The sequence below is a fragment of the Chanos chanos genome, chromosome 3 (genome assembly GCF_902362185.1).
Source record: "Chanos chanos chromosome 3, fChaCha1.1, whole genome shotgun sequence".
NCBI classification, from domain to species: Eukaryota; Metazoa; Chordata; class Actinopteri; order Gonorynchiformes; family Chanidae; genus Chanos; species Chanos chanos.
This window is the reverse complement of record NC_044497.1, coordinates 12,949,334-12,974,183: the sequence shown is the minus strand read 5'-3', so window position 1 is coordinate 12,974,183 and position 24,850 is coordinate 12,949,334. Positions and strand designations below refer to the sequence as shown.

The 24,850-nt window shown below is 38.2% G+C and overlaps 2 protein-coding genes across 2 annotated transcripts; both read right to left on the bottom strand.

Annotated features, from left to right (window-relative positions):
- Nucleotides 1–3,520: 3,520 nt before the first annotated feature.
- Nucleotides 3,521–5,486, bottom strand: LOC115806716 (coiled-coil domain-containing protein 106-like). Its single transcript, XM_030767582.1, has 4 exons — nucleotides 5,282–5,486; nucleotides 4,831–5,022; nucleotides 4,270–4,479; nucleotides 3,521–3,864 (listed from the first exon to the last, which is right to left on the bottom strand). The coding sequence occupies exons 1-4, from the start codon at nucleotides 5,484–5,486 to the stop codon at nucleotides 3,521–3,523; spliced, it is 951 nt and encodes a 316-aa protein (XP_030623442.1).
- A 1,132-nt stretch (nucleotides 5,487–6,618) lies between these two features.
- On the bottom strand, nucleotides 6,619–11,888 carry anxa13 (annexin A13). Its single transcript, XM_030768369.1, has 11 exons — nucleotides 11,791–11,888; nucleotides 10,859–10,934; nucleotides 10,573–10,667; nucleotides 10,170–10,340; nucleotides 9,972–10,005; nucleotides 9,392–9,471; nucleotides 9,055–9,123; nucleotides 8,860–8,961; nucleotides 8,658–8,733; nucleotides 8,349–8,461; nucleotides 6,619–8,162 (listed from the first exon to the last, which is right to left on the bottom strand). Exons 1-11 carry the CDS (start codon nucleotides 11,803–11,805, stop codon nucleotides 8,043–8,045), a joined length of 951 nt encoding a protein of 316 aa, XP_030624229.1. The 5' UTR covers nucleotides 11,806–11,888; the 3' UTR covers nucleotides 6,619–8,042.
- Nucleotides 11,889–24,850: the final 12,962 nt, after the last annotated feature.

Genomic DNA, 24,850 nt, shown 5'->3' with positions numbered 1-24,850 from the left:
TAAGTTGGCAGTGTTTATTTGTGACAGAGCATACCAAGTAAAACAAGAATATTTAAAGCAAGCTGGTATTACTCTGCTTACGCATGTCATCTCTTTCTTACATGACACGTGTTCTGTTTTTAAGTACATATGCAAACATGTCCAACATAACTGTTTATTAATAGGAACGAATAAAACCTAATTTAACTCATGACGTCTCTTGTCCTGAGACAAGTAAATCGCGCCAACAGAAATTAATAATTTCTTCAGTCTAGCCACCGGCTGCATGTGCTCTGGATTTAGCTGCCATTTAGAAAATTGTTCCGAGAGGAAAGACGTCTACGTTAAGACGCTACGGGCACACAGACTCAGGAGAGTGCCACTGCAGCTGTCACATAATCAAGTGCCCAAAAAAGATATCTGAGCAGCCACCATTTCCCGGCATCGTCAGTGCAGCTGGCCGCACACGAGTCACGTTGCTGGGGACGCTTCAGGCACCATTAGGCCCACACTATGGCTCCAGCTAATGTTGCTCGCGCCTTCATTGAACCCGCAGCGACTCACGGTCATTACTGCCAGCGCCACAGCTGCAGCTGTGAAGTGACAGCAGGTGGACACGCTATCTAACCCTCACACCATTTATTCCATTTTCCCTGAAGTCATACCACAGGAAATGGGCTAATTAGTATGACATGACGGATTTTTTTTTTTTTATATATAAATACCATAATCATACCCATTTGTTTTTAAGAGAGAGTGTAAGGTCCAAGAAATGAACGAATATATATATATATATATATATATATATATATATATAGCTGTCATCATACAGTGATGTTTCATATCTGAGAGGACACGTGTGCGAGAGAGAGAGAGAGAGAGAGAGAGAGAGAGAGAGAGAGAGAGGGGGGGGGGGCAATTGGTTCAAACATGGCTGTGTTTAGCAATTCATAGTTATACATTCACAAACTGATGAGTGTTATGACTTTACATATTTTCCATGTGCCAATGGACATAAATAACCAGAGAGACATTTTAGTGGCTGGAATTTTAGTTTACTGTAGTAGCCTGTCAGTTGTGGTAGCTGTGTTGTGGTTTAAATTGATTTTAGTTGTTTTAGGCCTGCTTTCTTCAGCTGAGTTTAGACTTGTGGTCAGTTTAAGTTCTAGAATTTTCGTACAATAAAATGCAGTTGGCCAAGGATTCAGGGGCTCAGGTTTTTTAGCGTGAGGATTTGTTCATTCTCTGGTATTATATATCCACTGTCATTTAATTCCCAAGAGCATTTGTTGTTATTGTTATTGTCTAGTTCATTTGCATTGTCAGTTGTGTAGCTCCCCGCGACCCTGATCAGGATAAGCGGCTTAGATAATGAGTGAGATGAGATGAGTTGTGTAGCTGAACATTCCAATGCCAATACATGTCCATTGGGGGTTAAGGAGGCTAAGTAAGAATTCCACCCCATCTAAAGACAAACAGCCACAGTGCATCCCTGTAATGGTTTGGCACCAGTAATTTGTCACTCCCCTTGAACAGCAAACAGCAGGGAAAGCAAGGGAGACACTTCACACTGTCACTAAACATCGCTCAAGGATGTCCTAGCAAGCAATCCCATCTGTCTCTGAAAGTGCTGCCTACTCCTCTTATCAAAGCGGCAACTAAAAATAGGCCTCTGCATTGAGAAGTTTGGGCCAAAAAAGCAGCATGACAATGAAGTCTGTGTTGTACTATTGCACAACGTAAAAGTTCCCTAGATTGTCTTAAAACAGTTCTCAGTGTTGTGTAATCTCAGTGTTCAGAGGATTCAGTGAGCAAAGCAGATGGCATTGGGTGATTCGTTTGTTGCATGCAATGCCTTGCTACCTCATGCAAATAACTAGCAGGTGAGACTTTGAAAACAAGAGTATCTGGATAATGGGAACCTCATACATTTTAAGACTTAAAGTCACAAATCCTTAATTTATTTCAGCAATTTTATTTAGTTTCCCAAAACAGTCATACATTTTGTTGTAGAGCTGAAATGGCAAAAAATAACCAACAATTATAATCATAAATCTACTATGATATTTTTACTAAATATAAAGATATATATAAAGATACAGTATACATAAAGTGACAGATCATTTAAAAGATTGTGGGGAAAAAGAAAAAAAATCCCTAAACTGTATCACCACGGAATTATTCCAGTTTCCAATACCATATACCAGAGTACGTGATCATACAGTGATATAAATCAGCATTTACTCAGTAAAAAGAAAAACTTACAAACTAACACAACAGTTGCTGTTTAAATAATTTCAAATATATTACTTTAAGTCATTCAAGCACAGTGCTACTTCATGAAGATAAAATAGTTTAGGATATATGTTAGCATGTAGTACATTCATGAATACAGTCATATTAGCAGACAGTTTAATATTAAACTAAATATGTAAATGTACAGTTTATAAAAGTCTACTATATTGCCTACATTAAAAATCTGTATCTGCAGACAAGGTAATATATGGAAGATATTTAAATAAGTCAGTTGGTTTGAATAACTTTTTCATCTTGGCATTTTATGCTACGACTTGTGCACTTTTAAGCAATGATCACAGTTCTATGACCCAGAGTACCTCAGACAAAAACTTTACCAAAAATTCAAGAGAGAAGACAAATATGCACAATGTAGGCATTTAAAGCAAAAGTAAACTGGCACAAGGGAAGTGAGTAAATACTATGGGAGAAAACAGTCCATGGATGATCTATAGCCAAACTATGAATGCCCATTCTGAATTTCACATAGCTCATTCAGAGCTCATTCATATTCTGATGCCTTAGTTAAAAGGTTTCTTTACGAATGAATGTGTTCAGACTCTGTTTCTTTCATAATGTAGTTTTCAAATATTATCTATACAGCACTTATTCTGAGAAATCCATTTAACAATGAAGTATGTTACATGTTATAGTCAAACTGTTACTGTTACATATCATTTTTCATCAATATTTATCATTATTTATTCGTGATAAATAAAACTGTGAAAACCAGACAAAACAATTTCTAAAAAAAAAAAAATCAAGAATTGAGCGTCAGAAAAGTACTGCCTCTATGCTAAACCAAAAAGAGAAGTGACAATGAACAGCATTAAGTCCATTAAAGATCTCATAGGAATATACAGCACCACCGTGTGGACACAGCACCTGGTTACATATTATCATTACCTATACATTTCTTTGTTGTACATGTAGGATCAAATGCTGTAACCAAAAGCAAATGATTTTCTCCTGAATGATTCTCACAAAACTTTGTCAGTGCTGGCCTACAGAAAATATGTATACTGTTAATGCTTAATGGTGTTGTCTGATGTGTTTATATTAACATACTTATATTACCATTGTAAAACAAGAAATTACAGTAATAAAACTGTAAAACTAGGGTTGGTGATTAAAGGACACTGAACACCAAGTTATAAAGCGTGTAATTAAAACAGGGCGCAAAGTCACAGATGCATATAAAACATCTGCAATTGCCTGTCTGACCAAATATGTAGTGTGATGCCCCCTAGTGGCCCATTAAAGAATGTACTCTGGCCCGTTTAGCTGTTATTGGCAACAGTTCACCGGCAGCCTTCATCTGCTCTATCTTCTTGGAAAGCCCTTCATCCCCCTCGATGGCCAGGGCACAGCGCTGTGCATAACTGACCAGTGTCTCTTCCCGCGGCCTGAAGAGTCCCACCAGGGGCACCATCTCTTTAGCAGCCAGGTGGAGTTCAGCAATAGGCGCTGTGTTGGCAATGGTGTTACGGTCGATGCCATAGTGACGGAAGGCCCCACTCATGCTCTTCTTCTTGTTGAAAGCAGAAAGTACCTGCTTGTAGCGATGGATGACGTACTGTACTCCAGTGGCTATGAGACAGAGAGAGGGACAAGGGCAAATTAGTGTCTGAGGCGTTGTCCAGAAACACAGAATTATTTTTGATGAGGTGGTGACATAAAAGACCTTATCATCATTTCAAGGAGTTATTCCATTTAATGAATTACAATAATAATAATAATAATAATAATAATAATAATAATAAATCAATATTTTAAAGATTGCATAACTTAATATGGATTGTGGGCTGTTTGTTTAGATTTCTAACTGGAGGCACTAACTTAAGTTTGAGATTAGAATACAGAAGAACAACAGATGTTCTTAGTAATGTTCAGATGTTAAAATTTACTGGACTTGAGAAAACGATGAAGGAAAAGTTTGAAGACCCGTATCTATGTGCCAGGCTGTTCTAAGACTAAACATGCATAGTTCTGCACCTCTCTTTCTGCTATAGTCTTTCCCTTTCCGTCCTCTCCTCTTCTCTGTGTGATGTCTCTTTTTCCTCACTTCACTGGATGCTTGTGAAGACGCGGTGGAGACTGAGCCTTCAGAGCCGCTGTCATTGCTGAGGCAGGAGCTGGAGGATGCAGTCCTCTGCCTCTTGCGTTGTTTAGGTTCTGAGTACATCGACTTGCTTGGTTTAGGACCTGAATATATGAATTGTTGTTATACACCCAACGTTTAAAAACACAGTAAATTTTAAGGAATTCCACCAAAAAACAAAAAGCACTGCTGGTTTGGGGTTTTGCGCATACCGTTTACTCCAACGGTGCATATTTCCCTCGTAATACACAAACAAGAATCTAAATGAAACACCTACATTCAAATATATACACTAAACACCATCTGGGGCCAAAAAAAAACTCATTAGTTACAAGAGGGAAGAGGACAATGATCAGATTAAGAGAAACAGTTAAACCTCAAACAATTTTCTAAACCCAGCAACCTGAATTTCTCTCTCATGCACTCTGCCATTCAAACAGGACTCCTCCACCCACCTTCAGCCATGGGGGCAAAACGAGAGCTGGTGAGATTCTCAATCTGCGTGCGGAGGAATTTGCGGTCCTGCTGTAGGTCCTCCACCTGTCTCTCCAGGGCCTGGATCCTCTCTTGCTTACTCTCCAGTAGGCACTGCAGCTTGGTAATAGTCAGCATGACACTGGGAGGTAAGCCTTCCATTGGGGTCACAGCTGAAATAAAGCAAAGTTTTCAGACCTCTACAAACATGTTTTAATATCTTTATATATGGTGACTCGTGTTATCACACATAATGTATTGCTTATGCAACTGTACTCGTACTTTTTCACTGATTAAACATTACTGTACAATGGACTGTAATGTAAGGACCTTCAGTGTGGTTGTGCAATATTCATATTCACGATGATCAGATCTGACGCTGGTGAAAGTGCTTGAAAGTCTCAGAGAGCAGGTGATCAGATGAATTCTTACTAGAGACGGCACTGCTCAGAGTGTTGTCTTGCTCAGCATCACTTGCAGCCCCAGACGTCATCGCCTCCCACTGAATCACCTCTGGCTCTCGCTCCTGCTTCAGCCAAGCCTGAGAGCTCACTCTAGCCTTCCTCCTCATGGAGCTGGAGTCGATTTCTACACTGGGAGAATACTGGGTGTGCTCCTGCTGCCACAAGGTGGACATCTCTTCCTGGGTGGACCACCTGAGGACAGAGTCTTTAAAGACAACGCACATTCCTTTTTGTATCAGTTTGTAGTAGTTCTCCTCAGTTAGGCAATAAAAGGGAAGAAGAAAAGAAAAAAGAAAGAAAGAAAAGTGTTTAACTAACCAAAGCCAATTTGCTGATTGAATACCATAGACCGTGCTGACAATTAGAAAAAAATGAATATATCTGTATGTAAGAGTATATCTGAATCTATCAGAAAGTATCCTCAGTGCCTATGATGGCAACATTTGAGTGTGATGGCATGTATCCAAGGGCCACATTCAAAGGGAAGAAGAGGGAAAATAAGGCTTAAATGCAGTAATTGCAGTCAGTGATGTCATCTTTTCCATTGAAACCCTAACCTGTTTAAACATTCTAAAAGAGTTAAATTATCTCCACAAATCATTTCACTTTCACATTTCACTTTTTGCTCAATGAGAAAATTAATGTTTAGCTAAATTAGCGCTCAAATAATTTGGTTGTAATAATTTAAGGCGTTTTCGTGAATAAATACATATATTCACAAGAGAAAACCTGGGCCAAAAAAAAAAAGAGAAGAAAGCATCAGTAGCATTACAGTTCTAAAAGCCACTATAATTAATCCAAGATGGATGCAAATGTATTTAAACTCGGCAGTGCACTCATCTACTCTGCATCCCTCTAAAAAGTCTCGTATACATACCTTCGCAGTTTTCAGCGCACAGACGCAAGGCTTTTACCGTTGCTCAACATTTGTGCTCCAGATTGAACAGTGTTCCGTCCAGCTCCAAAACGCGTGAATGTATATAAACCCGTACAGTCTACGACCATTTTTCTACACAATGCCGTGATCGTACGCTACTTTCTTTGTGGCTGGCTTAGGATGGAGAGGCCAGTGACAGCGAGGGTGTGCAATCACTTACAACACAGTATTGTACCAATCGCAAGCCTTTTTGATAACGGGGACATGCACAAGGCACACCGGGACTTTGAGTACCTTTCAGTTGGACCAGTGGATCCTTACTCGTGGTGCTAATACTGAGGAGTTAGCCTCTTAATACATACTAACATGAGATGAGAACGACGAACAGCGTGAAATCTTTAATTAAAACACGACTCATTAATTTTGCATGATTCACGCTTTATTTCAACATGTAACAAGTTATTTGGTTTTTCAGAGGCAACGTACTGATCCTTTTTCCATGTCTTTTCAAAAGATGGAGTCTGGTCCCACATATTGAATACCTTTACTGGTACAGTATCCTAATACTGAATAATTAAAACAGCAGCTAACACGCTAACGTGTTAATTGACACCAATCAATTACACAAAGTTATGTGGTTAAAAATGTCTTTTTTTGAGACTGGGTTAAAAATCAATTTCAGGTGGTTGAAAATCCAGCTGCCACAAGACAAGAATTTGTGTCAGGACGCTCAGACCATTTTTTTTTTCGTGTGTTTTACTAACACGTATACCTTTCATAGAAACTTCTAACACATATTGTAAATATAGGTCACTCTACAATATATAGTACTTTGTAAGTACATTTAGAACATATGATTCAGGTTAGTATTAGTTCACTAAAAAATATAAATAATTGACCAAGAGTGTGAAATCTGCCAAAGCATTTCTATATGTTCTGTGTGTACTGACATACAGTAAAGCTGATGAACTTCACGCACCATGTATTACACTGCGGTGTCAACAAGGAATTTTGGTACTGGCAGGAAAAAAAAATGGTTTGAAATGATCACAGTATTATTTCAAGAAATTTTCTCCGCATTATAAAAATATGTGATGCATCAGCCAACTTAAACAACATTCCTTCATATGCTGAATCACGCCTTCATTTTTTTTCTTTTTCGATTATATGCTAACACAAACACAACTGCATAGTCTGCAATTTTTTGCCAGAAACACAGGGAACATTCCTGTGGTTTAAAAGGCAACTACAAGAGAAGTCAGAGACAAACCCAAAACTCATGATTTTGAGACTCTATCATGGAAAATGATCTAGCTTTTTTTTTTTTTTTTACTGGATTTCTGTTTTGAATAGCAGCTCTGGTAATGTTATATGAACATCAAACTATATCAGGGCCCAACCTTGCACATACTGAGAATCTGACAACTTCAGATGCCCCACAAAAATGCCCTTTGTTTACGGCCTTGACTGGCTCAAAACCACAAGATTCTGTTTAACTGAAACTCTGCTGGGCCAAAGACCAAACTGGCCACAGAGCAGTCACTGTTTAGAGTTTAAGATCTATTCGCTCCATGAAGCACTGCCCAGTCGTTCCTATTACTGTGTAAAGCTAAATGAGAGATATGCCTTTGAATTACCACGATGCATCAGTGTTACTCATAACTGTGCTAAATACAAAATTATAAATACTGGACATTTTATTTAGGTTGGTAGTGTTAACCTACCCCTTTCTGTCTATAGCTTGTTGAGTGTTTCTGGACAGTAGGACCAGTTTGTTAGTACTGTTAGTTCATCCTGTCCATTAAGAGCACCCCTGGTCCTGTGTGGGCACTCCTGTGAGCTCTCTTCTTTCTCAATGGCAGATGGCCAGTAGGAGACGCTTGAAATCTCCACTGCATTCAGAGCTCAGAGCATCCTTCAGTGATACATCATACTTCTCCAAATACATGTCCTTAATGGTCTCCAAATCAATCTGGGAATTCAAAACATACATCCCTTTCAGAACATCGGCAAGAAGTATTTCATACTTTTGTGTGAGCACTTAAAAAAAAAGCTTGTAACCTTTAACGGCATGCATAGCAAAACACCTGTGCATCCTGAACGTCTAAAAACCTGACTATAATAATGCATATAAGGAGAGCAACAAAATGAGTTTTACCTCAGAGCGACACACAATGATGCGGATCAGTGTGTCCTCATCAGTACCTGCACCCTTCATAGCCGCATTCAGCCGGCGAGCAAAGAACAACTGGGGGTTCTTAGCAACTCTAACTGTGATGGTGTCAAAAGAGGAAGTCAGTCACATGGATACATGTTTCTTTTCTAAAGCAAACATCTTTTCTCATAGAATAAGGGACCAACATAACACAGCTTACAGGATTCTGTATACAATATATTCCTTTTTCAATTTAATCAGTTGTTTCTTTTTAATGAAAGACTCTACAATTTACTACAGTGTCATACAAACCAAGAGTGATGTAGCAGTCTTTCAGTGTTCCTGAGGTTTCGTTCTCAATCGCATCCAAGATCTCAGTTCCAGAAATCTACAGAAAACAAACAGATAACACCATAAAAGGTTCCATGTTATCTTTATAAAGTTGCCAGCATTAACTGTACTGTTAAGACTTAAGACAACACGATAAAAGAATTTAAAAAAAGGATTTACTCACCGCCTCATAGGCCTTGAAAGTGGCCTGCAGCTGGAGGTAGTTCCTGTTAGCCAGGATATAGCTGAAAGTTGACTCATCTGTGCCAAAGCGGCCCTCTCCAGCCTGCAGGAAGCCAAAACAGTTATGGACAAATAAGACACATGTGTAAAAAAGCAACAACACTCGCTAGCATTTAGACTGAATAAAGCATCATACCTCAAACAGAGAGACAGCATCCTGCTCAGCCAGGGCCTCATCCACGTCTTCACTTTCATCTCTGGTGCCCTGCAGGAGAGAAAGAGAAAGAGAATTTTTACTGTCCACACAGAGAAGGGAAACATACCCAAATGACTTACTCATGTTATTACATCCAGCCTGTACTTAGCTAGTTAAACAAGAGTCCTCTGAAAGCCTGTGGTGACTGTTGCTGAGTCCAAAGGGAAAGGGGAGGAGCATCAGATACAAACAGGCAGTCTGACCTTGATTTCACTCAAGATATTACAAGATGTCTAGAGTCTATATGAAGTTTGACTAAGGAGGGGTTTTTTTTTACCTGAAGGAGCATGATGAGCAGCCTCTTCACATCCCCACTTGTGTCTCCTTCAATGTCTGCCTCCAGATCCCTCTCATGGACTAAAACCCAAAGAGTTTAGATGCAAAGCAGAGGAAAGAACAGACAGAAACAGAGAGATGACCAGTATTATTGGAATTCAAACTGCATACTGTTACAGATATTTTGTCATATACAAAGTTACACAGACATGCAAATCTCCATGGACTGGCGAATTTGTCAAATATTTCCAGAATCTGGGCAGTAGCAGAATTTTTCATAGTGATTAGTCAGAGAGAAAGGTCACCAAAGCTGAAACATAATCACAAGCCAGCTGGCTTCCTGATTTTGTTTTTGAAGGAAGATGTCTCAAGGGCAAGGGAGTTCCCTTTAAACACTGATATAAGCCAATGGACAAAAGTTCGGAAAGCGTCATCTTTCAATGTTAATCACTGTTTCTTGCAATCAAGGCTGGGAGGAAACACCACACAAAGTCCAGGAACTTTTGAAATACAAGTTTTGAAATTCTGAAATTTGTGATAAAGGGTCAGTGAGAACAATAAATCGTTGATAAAATCGTTACCTTGGAGGTAAGTTTCTTTGTAAGTAACAATCTCCTGTATAAAAAAGAATGACAGACCACTGTAAATGCAGGACAATAATGTGGACTACACATAAACAGCACAGTGTCATATAAGTGTAACCATCCAACAACCTATGTGTCTGGTTGGCTGAATACGGACTGTAGGGGGTTTTGTATTTATGTTAAATAAGCACATACAGCATTGGTGGCTGTGCAGAGTATTTCCACAAGAACAGCTTCATCAGTGCCTGCTCCTTTCATGGCCTTTCTGAGCTCTTTCACAGCAAAAATGTGAGGGGGATCCAACATGGCAATGATGGCCTTTTCAAAGTTCCCTGACAGCTCACTCTTTAGCACCTCCACTAGCTCCTGTAGTGAACACACAGAGGATACAAACCTTTCAAAATAAGACTCAATTTATAGTGTGTCTGAAGTAGTTATTATGCATCAGTAAACAAAATGAATGATATGAGGTGAGGTTTTAGTTTGCTGTTTAGCTTCAAGTTTAGTATCAAACTTCACTCTGAGAAAATAAAATACTGACAAAAACATCAATTTTCAATATCAAACAGGATCGTGCATTAACATGATGAATGCTTACATCATCATATTTCTCAAAGTATGCTTGTTTTATCTCCATGCGCTGATCGGCGGAGCGGTTAGCCAATATGTCAATGATCGCTTGTTCATCAGTTCCTGGAAAAATAACACATGACATGACATAAACTGTCTCGTACAGTGACAACATCCATAGATATCAACTTCTTTACGGCTCCCTTTGGCATTTCAGAGTACTTCCATGGGACGAAAAAAACCCAACACATTTATTTGCCTGTGTGTGAAACGGTAAACGAAAACATGATGTACAATAAAACTGAACAACTCACCAAGCCCTTTGCAGGCTTTACGGATAGCTTTGATGTCGGCTACAACATCAAAATCATCGTATGGAACAATTGTAGGCTGTATTGGGAGAGGTTCATATGGTTAGATTAATATATGAATAAAATTCCAGTACTTATTATAAATATGCATGCTGCAAATTGGATTTGTAATACGTTGCTTATATTTTACTGGCACTGGTCTTTACAACATTCTTATAGAAGAATAGCTGAATTACATAGAATGGAGAGAGGCGTAGCGTGTATAAAATGACATGGCTGTCTTTGCATTCCGCGCAGCTACGGCACTAACCAAACTAGAGCATGGGTGCAGTCTCTGATGGAAGCCCCTCTATTGACAAAACAGAAACAAATCTGCGCAGCTCCCACCCCCATCCTGAAACAGCCTTACTCCGTTCCTCTGTTTAGCCTGGACTCATTCATCGTTTACACTCAGCTAACGGGATTGTGACGAATTCCGCAGAGGAGTGGCCGCTTCCTCCTGTCTTGAACTTACAATGTCACATGCATTGCATGAATTAGAAAGTATACTAAATTGAGACGGTTTTTTAAATTCCTAACGTGCGATGTTGCGCAAAATGAGATCGTTCGCTTTAGAGAAAAAAAGAACGAAAGAAAAACTAGAGCAAAGTAAAAGTCGTGTGTTAACCTGGGTAACGTTTTATTTCTCATCCGAGAGATATATTTAGTAGAGAAAACAGGAATCTGCTGTATGTCTATTTTTTTCTTGTCACACCATCAAAATCCATCTACTCTATCTTCCCGTTAAAATGAATGGTATTTTTTTATTCTCTCGAAGATGGACTACTGGCAACGTCATCCATAGGCTATAGCGTGTCAGTGATTACACAACAACGAAACAACAAGAATAAGTGTTTTCGTAATCTCCTTCATAATAGACTGAAAAAAGCACCCACTTGACAGTTTCCCATTTTGTTAGATTTGGCGGTTGTCCGTGAAAAGTTGTCTAGCCGAGTCTGCTGCGCAGCTCCTCACTAATGTCCGAAGTGCAAAGGGCCCAGCTGGGAGACACAGTATAGGTTTGACGTCATTACGTAACCAGTTAACGGAATGCGAATTAACCTTTAAATCACCATATTGAGAGACTTACTCGTTTCTTGGGGCAGATATGTTGGCAAAATAGAAAGAGTAAACTTGAAAATAAGTCGACGTGGCACATGGCACGCAACTTCGTAATGTATGATTGCAGTATATCGGCAGTAATCCAGTGTTTTTCAAGACACTGGTTAGCCTTGATACTCAGTATTGATGAAATACCAACTTATTAACAATGAAATGTGCATCCACACAGTTATATAAGGGAAAGTTGAAAGTTTACAACGTTTGTGTGTATGCATCCATCCACGATCAACCCCCAAATCCTACTGTGACATGGGACATTACCTCTGGATACATTTCTTCAGGCAAGTATTACTGTACAGAGATTGAGTGAATCTATTATATTCATGAGAGGATAGACTAGTTTTAGTTAGCAATTGATTATAATGCATTTACAGTCACAATTATATAGTCGGGCATCTTGCTTTTTAATCATAGTGTTTGGCATGCACTTTCAAACTCCAGCTGCACTAATTACTAGCTTCTTGGACAAGACAGCATGGCAGTTCTCTAAAACTGGGCCCACGCTGATGATAAAAGCACTGAATCTGTCTCAATTAAATACACCAACAGCATAGCAATTCAGCCATACAATTACAGTGTCTGACTCAGTCCTCCTCTGCATTGATGTCAGATGGTCCCTTTTGCCTTGCACAACTAACAATGATCCTTCTGCATAGTCAGCATGCCTTTGATAGTTTTTTAAAGAAAAACATTTGCTTTAAATGCGTGTTTTCTTACACACTGAAATAACTTACGTACTATTGCATCAATATAATAAATTAACTGCAAAAACTTTACAGTTTGAAATGTTTTATTCTTTTATTTTGTATTGGTCTATCCTGAATCGCGTTTACCCAGACTTAACTTCAGCCATGCCAAGGTTTTCAAACATGACATCATTTCACATCAGTGCATACGACAGCTTTGACATTTTACTTTTTCAAAAAAAAAATTGTCCTCCCACAAGATCCATCTTAAAAAAGGGTGTTTTCATTTTAGAGCGAGAGTGACCATGCTGAATGCGATTAAAGTGTGACTCATCATGGATGGCTGGCTGTTAAAAAGGCCAAGTGATAAATGAAATGTCTCAGTTTTTGTACATGACAGGGTCCTTATCTCAGTCCTACCAGTGGTGCCTGTATACATGTTCTGAAGCTAACCTTTATTTGATATGACATTCTTTGAACCAATCAATGCACCCTTCCATTCTTTACATATCAATTACTCCACCATTATCAGGCTAAATTAACAGGCAGATGGTCACAACATTAATACTCCACTGTATTAAAACTGTGTGTGTGTGTGTGTGTGTGTGTGGGTGTGTGTACATGTTGGCTGTTCAATGTGGCTGTTTCAAAGTGTTTTCTGTGCTAGTTGCAGATCCTCCTGCAGCACTGAATACAGATACACAGAATATCTTATGAAAATCTTAAACCGCTGACATTAAAAGGTCCTCAAAGGACTTTGTTATGTAAAGCACATTAATAATATGCACTTATTCATTTGATAATCAGGTCTGTACTATAAAAATATTTTTCTAATACATATAAGTGTAAATCAATAAAAATCACATGAACATCCACTGTGTGCTAAATCTTAATTTTAGAGCATAAGACTATGACTGCATTAGGAATAGCTCGGCTACAAAATGAATCGAAACCAAATGTTATGTTCGCACTGCTCACTGATTTAATTGGAGCTAAAATGCCCGGAGGGACATCCAAAAGCGATCTTCATTTGACTCGTAGACGAAATGGAACGCCAGAAAAACCTTTATACCGAAGCTGTGAAAAGGGGAGGAGAACTGTCAAGCGTTCGGTTAAGAGAAGCCTACGCTGATTTTATACTTAATGTTTGTACAGGTGAGATGAGCCGAATTATATTAACAAGTTATAACTCCGTCTGAAAGGTCATTTCAAAGGCACTAATGTGCCATTTGTTAGTGAAACAGTTCCATGGACAGAAAGAGTACAGTGTATGTTTTACTGAGAGCTCCAACCTGCTCCTGAGGCACAATTCCTGCAGAATTGAACTTTGCCCTTCTCACAGTGCCAAGGTGAAAATTAGGAGCTCCACCTCCTGGCTTCCCCCAGATACAATACTGCATTGTCTCATTATGCTACAAACACAAAAAAGACTTCACAATGACGAGTATGCACACACAATATACATGCCAATCAAATTCACCTCACTAAAGATGTTAACATGGCGCACACAGAAATTTCACTCTTTAGAACGATGCATGTATGCAGGAAGGATACATTATTTATATCATGCTTTCATTTGCCAGATTGTGTAGGTGACTCACTATCTGTTCGGCAATGGTGTCTTGCTTCCTATCCCGCACAGTTCGCTGTCTCCTTTCCTCCACCTGCTGACTCAGCTCCTCATAGTAACGCCTCTTCCTCTCCTGTTTGATAAAGTTAGGTAGACAACCTTTTCACATGACATTAATCTGTCCTCTGTTATGGAAGAGCTTTAAGTATGAGTCCTGTATAGTTAAACGGTGAGAAAAGAAAGGAATCAACAGGGCCTGTCTTCCCAGACTGACCTCTCTGATAATAGTAGAGCTCTTTCTGCAAACTGGAGGTCCACTCTTGTCAGCATCCCTCTGTGGCATGGGAAATGAGGAGTTCTAGAGATTTAAGACAGGTCAGAAAAGTTCATTTCACTCTTTGAAACTGTGGCAAAGTCATAAAGAAGTCAAAAAGTACTCCAGACACTTACTTGCCCTAATCAAGCCCCAGTCTGCAACATTACTATCTGTATTTTTATATTCACAATGAGAGCTATTCAGTCACCAAAATATGGCCTTTTATTTAACTTTTTAATACCCTAACTGTAATGCATAGAACACTGAGGAAAGTAACAACAGATGGTGCTACACTGCCCCCTTGTGACAATATTTGTAGCCTATGTCATGACTAGCGGATGATTCTAAAACTTCCCCTCAGTGCTTTCTGACTGAGATTCAGAGTTCTCACTGATTACACGCCTCTTTTACTCTGAGCATGTGAGAGAGTGAATCGCTGCTATTGCCACCATCACTGCTTATCAGGCCTCCAGTGATCTTCGTCTGGAATAAAGGCTGATGTCCTACACAACGAAATAGTATGCATGACTTTACAAAAATTGCTTGTTGCGTCTGTCACTGACCTGTAATGGTTATGAGAACGGAAAAATACGCTAATAAACTCACCCCCATCTTTCCTGAACTCTGTGGTCTCCATGAGTGAACGCTCTTGTCTCTATATGGAAAAAAAACTGGGTTATCATCTGTGAGTGTATGTGCGCATATGTGTGTGTGTGTGTGTATGTGTGTGCATATGCATGTGCATGTGTTGTAGGTGTGTGTGTGTTCCTCTTACATCATGATGTTATGTTTTATTCCTTACCTTTACGTAGCTTATTGGGGGTAGGTATGAACTGTAGCACATAACAGGTGATGTTCTCACATGCTGAGAATGATTGTAGGCAGCTGAAGTAGATCAGTAATATTGTTCAGTACAGTTTAATAAAATCAAAGGGATTTCACAGCATTCCCTGCACAATACCACATTTCTCACATAAATATAAACAGCAGCAGGGTGGTGATTCCAAAGCACACTGGTGACAAATTCTGACTAGATCAAAAATGACTAGAGGTTGTGTTCACTGTGCAGGAGATGACAGACACATTTTGAGAGATGCTAGCTGAGTATTGGACCTGTTCGCTTGTTTGCTTGTGGTCCGCCTAAGTGATCATTTAATACTGTGAAAATGACTCACCGGGTGGTTTCTTTTTCAAGTCTGTCAATGTATAATCCAAAACATGTTTTGTTTTCTGGTAAAGCACATCTCTCAGGTTTTCTGCAGGCGAGGTCAATGAAGGTGGACCTGACCTTTTCTCAGTATCTTTCACTGAAATAATGAGCAAAGCGAGACACTGATACAAGCCAGAGAGGGTCACTGTATAGACCCATTTTACATTACATGTTACTTCATTATGCTTAATTATCTTTGAAACTGGGATGGAACACTCTTAAGGGATTTGAGGGAAGGTTTTAAGATTTAATGGCCAGTTGATTAGATGTTTTGCATGGTTAACTGAAGTATAAACAGATCACAAATGGAGCTTACTGCATCTGTTTCTGAGAAAAGCTGCTTCATATCCTTCACTGAACTGCCTTGATGGAAGCTGAAAACAGGAAAAAAATGTATCAACTTCTTAGATGCGGTAGAGACTTTGCAGAGAGACACAGAGTCATTTATCTACCACATCCAATCTCTTATATGTGACCAACATTACTAAGGTAATGGAGGAATTGCATATTTGTAGTCATCTTTAAACACTCCTCCTGATGACACATCTCCTGACATTCAGTAAAATATCATGAAGATATGCAGTGAATAGAGAAAGGCAGGTGCATAACTCAGGAGAACCATAGTCACTTGATTACAATTCAGGACTTGACAATGGATAGTGACTCACCATACTCCTGTCCTTGTCTTTTAACTTCGTGATGTGGGGACCTGACACACTCGTTCCTTATCAAAGCAGAGGTTACAAACTTTGACAAATCGTACGTCACATCAGTAGATTTACGCAGACATGCTGCACTTACGTTGTACGTTCTATTTATAATTCCCAGTAGACATTACACAAATGCTGTGCAAGGATAAAGCGCAATAAGCATATAAATGACATTGTAAGTCACTATGTTTTTTATCTTTTCAAAAGTTTTACAAAAAAAAAAAAAGATTAGGGGTGATGACTACATGATGCAAGCATTTTGTGACTAACTTCTGCATCGTCAATAATCTTGTTGAGTTCAGAATACATATTAGTAAAATAAGATATATATGTTAATGCATTTACATGTAGATAGCCTTCACCTTGGAGATGAACGGATGTGATATTTTTCTGGGTCGGTTTAAAAGTCTGGAAAATAAACAAACAAATAAATAAATAAACAGAGATTGATGTTTTACTAGATATGTCACGAAATGAAAACATCATTACAAAATACCAATATTATAAAGTTCACTCATGACATGACTCACCACCTCAGACTCCTCCTCTGTACTGCGTGTATACACTGTCAACTGTGGTGACCCTGATATCACACCATTCACTCTGTCTAAACAAGGGATAAGTGGATGATAGAACGAATGACTAACTGACTCGATGAGCAAATTTCAAAGCTTTATTGTTACACATCAGATTATGAGTTTGAATTGAAATTCTGTCAATCTGTGTACCATCTGTGGTCCTGTTCTCAGGTGAGCAGACTTGACCATCCTCTTCATTATTTATAAAACCCCTGAAATGATTAATATTATCACAATGTTTAACTGTAACAAGAAATTTCAAAATACCACACACTATAGCATAGACAGGAGGTCATCAGTCTCACCTACACCTAATGCATTGTGTCTGACCAGAGGGGCCAGGATTTCGGCTGCTCTTCACGCTGCCCCCACGACATCTATTCTCACTTTCCTTCTCTTGTCTCTCATCCACAGGAAAAAAGAACTCCTCTGACACCTGCGTGACCTCCACATTCCTCCTGCCCTACAAACATGGCTGTTTTAGGTCCTCTCACTTATTTCTCACCATTTGAGAGATTTCACTGGATTTTCAGACCATTTGTAATAGGATTTTGTTTGGTTTAAAAAGAGACACAGAAGTATACCACTGCTGATCCTTGTGTGTTCTTCTCTTCTTGGGCAGGACTGAGAGGGAGACACTCATTTTCTGGTGTTACCATTCTTTATTTTTTGTGGTGGTTTGATGACTTCTGTTGTTGTTCTGTAGAAAGAAAAAAAAACAATGAGATGAGTGTATTGGGCAGTGTATTCTGGTGATTGTGAATATGCGAGTAATTCATGGTGATATTTGGAATTCTTAAAGCACAGAACAGTTATTTAGTGATTTTCCTATTAAGGGTTGCAGTACATACTAAGCGTGATTTTATATGTTCCCTATTTTTGTCAACAGATGTTTCATTAATGAGACCTACCTGGCGACACACGATGGATCGGCAGCACTGACTGAAAGAGCCGCAGTGCAATAACGAAGAAGGAATTATTGGTGCCCCTCAGCTTCTATTGACTTGCGTCACAAACATCGATTGTCATACATGACTAAGACGTGAGTGCAAGCCATGTCAACGATAATAAGATCCGTTGGACAAGATACATTAAGTCAATATTGCATATACCCACTAGGGAGCAGTGTACTGTCACTTGTACGTGCCTATCCGCCCGAGGAAATATTGAGAGATTTGCTCTTCGGCGTGCCCACTTGTGCCCATTTATTTTTATATCTCGATTTTTATCAATTATTAAAGGACAAGCAGAAATTAACTGCAGTGTCTTGAGAACTATATCTTGAGATTTTGCCCGATTAAGTGGCTTTCTCACAAAGCGTCAAGAGCATTTGTATGCTGTTAAGCGACGCAAATGTTACAAATTTTATTTCAAATTTGATCACATATTTTCTAGTATCTACGGTATTTAGTAACACATTGAAAACACCTAAGGGTGGAACCTTACGTTGAACTCTGTGACTAAGAAATATACTATGATTTACTGATACTTGTAGGCTGCGTTATGATGAATCAATGCACTAGATATTTGAAATAAAAAATGTAGCCGTTAATTGTACAGCATACCACAGAGCCAACCCTCAGCTCCGGTGGGTGTAATGGGGGAGGTGTTCTCTTGCACACGAGAGTATTTCCTGACAGCCACGCGAAAAGGAATAGCTCGCGGAAATGATGTTACGTGCAGACAGGAGGCAGAGGTCCTCTTTAATTGGGAAAGATATGTCATAAGGGCTCATATTTAATCACACCAACGAGACAGGGAAAGACTATGAAGAAGTAAGAGTCGTTTGAAATATTGCCTCAATTCAGCGTCAAATACAGACTATATAGAAGACTTTTGGAAATATGTTCTCTGTACTCTCAAGTGTGAACCTAATTGGTTTCTGAATGTGCTGTTAAGATAATTGGTCCTCCTGTGGGTGATATGGCTAACATTAAAAACCCCACTTAATGTCTGGCGTGTTCCAAAAAACTTGAGTTGGATCAGCCAGACAATTATCTCAGTTTCGGACTTAGTTCATCGTAAATCATTAGATTATTTTCTGACCAATAACTTGACCGAGGTATGTCAAAGATGGACTTTCACTAAAAGACCAGTGACATGTTTGGACAATCTTTGCAAGAGTCTCAAAACGGAAAAATCTAATTTAGATGTGCTAAGGGCAACTGAATGAGCCGATAGAGCATAACGGCGTTCATCATACGGGAGCAGACAACGGCTGATAACGTCCTCTTTGTTTATAAACTGATGTAGAATGATTAAATTTCACCCCTGAATTTCACTCAGAAGTATTACTATAGAAATGCATCGTGAGTAAGGAGTTGAACAAAATTATCAGCTGTCCTCACAAAACATGGCAGGTCACATCATAAAGGACTGCTTGCGTTCGGATCCTCCGGTTAAGGATTTATCACAGTTATGTCAACTGAAAAGTGAGAGCACGACATGATGGGAAATAAATTAAACGTTCATTCTATTCACAATACGTTGTCCTTTTCTTATTGCCGTCAATCGCGTTCCAATCTATGACGAGACGGAGGCGGTGGAGCGCAACGGAACACCTCGATGAGTCATGAACCCACCCCTACGCAACAGCGAGGCCCAGCAACAATGCTGCCAGTGGGGATGAAAGAGCAGTGTGGGTGTCCAGCCCAGGATTTAGATCCATTGCACAGTCAGAGCTACCAGGGATTTACCCACTCATGAGCTCAGTGGGCGCCAGCCCACTAACTGTGACGGTTAAAACTACATTCAAAAGCGCTCTTAAATTATTTATTCAGATAAGCCATCAAAACCTTAACAATGTCCGGCACATTGCATGAGGCACCCATTTTATGTAACTGTGGGAGAGACACTTAAAGGCTGGAGGCCAACACTTTTCTTTTCTTTTCTTTTCTTTTCTTTCTGTTGACATACTATTCAACTCAGTGGGGAAAAAAGTTTTAATCTGAAATGTAGTTAGAACGTGGGGATTGAGGTATCCTCAAATAAGTTATTGTGACACTCCAGTTCAGAACCTTGGAGAGTGAATTACTTTAACAAATGGCAAATACAGTTGCTTCGTCTAGTTGTCCTACATCTTTGTGTGGCAAATGAGTTCTATTCTTTGCTAGTGTGTAGTTAAGGATATATCTGCACTTAACATGTGACTCACAATAATTCAATAATTGTGATGTAGGATGTAGGATGGCCTCTCTGTTAACCAGTGACACCCTTGCACAACTTTTGAAAATTCACAAAAATGGAATGACCTCTAAAATGACCTATCAGTCATTGATTTGATATCTAATACCCTCAGACAGTCATGGGTCATTTTTCATGCAGTAGTTTGCTATTCCTTGAAGATATCTTTCTCCATTTAGCCCACAGTAGAGGGAGAGCAGTCTCAAAGTATTGATCGCTTGTTCATTACACTCACAAAGTGCTCTTGAAAACAGAAATCAATGTTAAAATGATTTGTTTATACTCTTTCACTGTGCTTTTACATTACATTATGGCTTGTCGTCATTCCAGATCCAGAAAAACAGAATACTGCTACACTAGCTCTGATTTAATTTACCTGTTCAGAATGGGAGAGGTGAAAAGCATTCATATCCAAAAGAAACTTTGGTACACAGTATGAAGTGATAATAAATGGCCAGATTCCCATAAACTAGTATTCAATTATATCATCAGAAATGTCCAATTTAAAATCATTATGATAGCAATAAACAGTGTTGCTCTTTGTTCCAAATGAATCTGGTGTAACTTAATAATAGCTACAGAGTAGAGATGTGTTGATATTTAAGTCTAAAACCGTTACAATGAAATGAGCTATGTAAACTAAATGATTTTAATCGCCAGCCTAAACTAACATTAGTTATGCCCTTTTAGATTAAATTCATGAGGAAATCTCCTAACATTTCTACTACACTACTTTCTAGCAGCTCTGTGATTGATGGAAGGTAGAGTCAGATATCATCTTATCCACTTTACCAAAGCCGTGCCAGGGTCCTATTGATCTTCGTCAGAAAGACTACAGCAACCTCGTAAAAGCGTTTCAGGAGCTGAGCCAAAACATGCATATGAATATCCTACTGCGGTCAGGATTCAGAGGGCTTTTAAAGGCTTTTATTTTTCTTGCTTTAGGTTGAGAGGATATTTCCACTCAGAACTGAAGATATCCTGAAAGTGTGCCTTGTCCATTTACACTGGTGCCAGAGAGCTACACTGTGCAGACAATCTTACTTTTTTTTTCTTTAATGTAAAAAAAGCAAAACAAATAATGCTGGCGAAGTTATATAATCATTAGGGTTTACCTTAATTTTATTCTGATCATGCTCTCAGATTTCTGATAATGCTCTCAGGTTTCAGGAGGAGGATTATAATAGGTTGCTAAGATGCAAATGTACAACATATTTGGGTTACACAAATATAAAGGTCCTTCTTTCAAAGTGCTTATTATGAACTGTGAAAAGTAATGTATAGGAATTTGTGATTTAAAAACAACTCAAAGTGTTCTGCAAGTTTTAAATTTGTACTGCATTTGCATATAGCAGCAACCTATTCATGCTTGTATAGTTTGGTAAACTTCTCTTCAGAAGGCAATAATAAATTCCTTTGAAGATTTGCATTTGAAGACAGCTTAAAATGACTATTTTCTCCTAATTGTTTCACATGAAAGTTAAATATATAATTTACTAGAAGTGTTAAAGGCAGGCAAGAATGATCTGATTTCAGCTGTCTCAGTCTTCTTAAAACCAACCCAATTAGCATTTTCTTTGCGCTGTCAATCAAGTCTCCAGAAAAAATTAGCATCTCTGGAAAATATTAGTATAATTATGTCAGAAGTGAAAGATATCTTGAGGACATGTTATAACTACACTACAGAACATTCAGATAGCCTACAGAACACTGCATATGGCAAAAAATGTATAAAAATGTTTCTTGATGTTGAATTTACTAAGAATCATAACAGATGATGAGTTTTATATAAATATTTATTGCAGAGGAGGTATTTGTATTTACATGCTATCACAATATAACACAATATAAATCTACCAAATTTTTTCCATATGTGTATGCTATAAGCTTGTCATAGAGCATTTATTATAACAAGCACATAATACAGTGGGTAAAGTACAGTTTCACTCACTATACAACTTGTAACAGTCCATAAAAGATCAAAGGTTATTTTTTTTTTCTATCAAGGGCAGTGAAACATCAGTCCTACTAATTTCTTGATATCATGCAGAAGCCACGAGAGCAATAGTTAAGACATTATAGCATTAAGTAGTAGTAGTAGTAGTAGTAGTAGTATTCCCATCTGGTGACAATGATTGGTCACAAGACTGGTCAAATTAAAATGAACAAGCTAAAGAATGGAGTTCACTTCCGAAAACTCCTACAACAAAAAATCTAACTGTTGCACTAGGACAATGGTGTAATCAAGGTTACCAGTAACAACGGATTGTGAGTCAAATGCTCAAGTCATATTACATAGAAACCAAACTGAAGTCCTGCAGATTCATGGACAGACTTGAAAACTAGGTAGATGCACTACAATACGACGACCATTCCCAGAAACATTCTCTATGTGACAAAGATGGCAAGAGTTTACATATCCACGTAGCAATATTTAAGGAACAGCTACAACTCATTAGCAGAAACTGTTTTTATCAGATGACTTTGAGGAAAACATGTGGGTGTTGGGGGTCTCTATTTATGGCAGTTGGGTTTAAAATTCTATGGTAGATGACAGATTATAACCTATGTTGGTAAATATAGTAGGATTTAAAGAGCCATTACAATAAATAAAAGACAATATCATTATCAGACCAATTTCAACTTGCCAATAAAGCAATAGCTCTGACACATCTGGTTCTTTGAAACTGTGAATTTAACATATCTCAGATGAGACCTAACAGTCACTGGTAGATACATCTTGTTCTCTGAGACAGAAGTGAAGAACATAATGTGTTTCTTTTCTGAAAGATCAATGCAACTTGTCTTAGCACATTATCTATCTCTTTGGTGCATAAAAATATCACAAATATTTTTGTAATTAAAAATAATATTTTGGATTTGTTTTAGGAAAGATATTTTTGTTGCTCGACATAACATAAAACGAGCGTTTACAGTATTGGTACTATTCCATCAGTCATGACAGCCAAGCAACTTATAAATGCAAATATGAACTTATATTCAAACTGAGACCCCTTATTGGCACCCAAGACCAAAATCTATAACATTCTTAGAAGCGCTTAGAGTCAAGTGTTATAAGTACTAGGCATCATACTGTTCAGCAAGTCATGCCAAATGCATCACAAAACCATAGTATGATCCTTTACTAATCTCCACACATAGATGAGGTGCAACAGGACCTAAGATACTTTAACATTCCAACAGCAATTTTCGACACATAATTTGTATACACATCAAAGGTCACTGGGGATCATCAGGAGCAAGTATTGATTAAAAGATAAATGCATTCTCAAGGAAATACCAAGCAGCAATACAATAAAATGTTGCTACTTGGTTCTAATCACTTTAAACATCAATAATACACTAAAATGTGCCAGGATGCTAATGATATTAAACTTAATGAGGCAGTGTCTCATCTTTAAACTGAGCAGTATTATCATGTGGGAGGCTGACTATAAAGAAACATTAACATAAAAACAAAATTCTGAAAATTAAAACTCTGTAAGAAACATAAATATGGTAAATTAAAGCTCTTTGTGGATATAGTTCATTAGACAATCTCCTCATCTGAAACAGAAAGATTGAAAAGTTCATATTTTGTATGTTAATGAAACTCCACTCCCTCTGCCAGGACATCACAAGGATATCCACCATATCTTACTAAAACTGAATGGCAGGATTTTATTTTGATAGTATGTCCAGCATATCAAGCATCTTCCTCAGTTTGGAAATATATTGATTTAAATGTTAATTATTTGTTTTGCTCACTGTAAAACATCAACTCTGTATATGTCTCCTTAATGTGTGGAATGTGATACAAGTCTCCTTTTTCAAAAGACAATGTTGGACTGGTACACAACTATTTAGGCACATACATGAATACATATCTGCAAACATGGAAGCATTAGAACAAAAAGAACACTAAAATGTCAGAACCTTTGGGGTCTAAACTGTGTGGCAATTAGGCACAAGTGATTTATGCCAGGACTCAAAGACAATGCAAAAGAAATTCCAAAACAAATAAGAGTGAAAATAAATTTCTTATAAATCATTGTCTTGGTGAAATATGCTATGGACTAAAGTGCTACCAGCTAATTTCCATACAAAAGAAACATACAATTTTATCTCACAACAAAACTGTAGTGTTTCGTTGTGGGCTTAACTTATTTATGTGTTATCTCCTTAAGAAATCCATCTGTCTTTGGCATTTGCTTAATGTTAGCTCCTACCCAACCCAGGTCTAAAATAGACATATTTGTTGTTCATGCACATGCTGTGCAAGTTTTGTATCAGTTTCTTAAGAGATTCCAGGTTCCTCCTGTATTACTGGGGACATGTAGTTGCACTATGTTCAATGTATGATATTTGACTTATACAGATGGCGTGAAGATGGAATTCATAAATTGCAAATATAAAAAAGATACATGTGATGAATACAGGCATGTCATCTACATTGCACATAAAGAGTTGCATAATTGTAAAACTACCATTTAATTATCTTTGACAATTCAAGAAATATTTTGTAAGAATCTGGAATGCTTGATGAGTTTGTTGCATTTCTGTACTTTTTTTCTTTCTTTT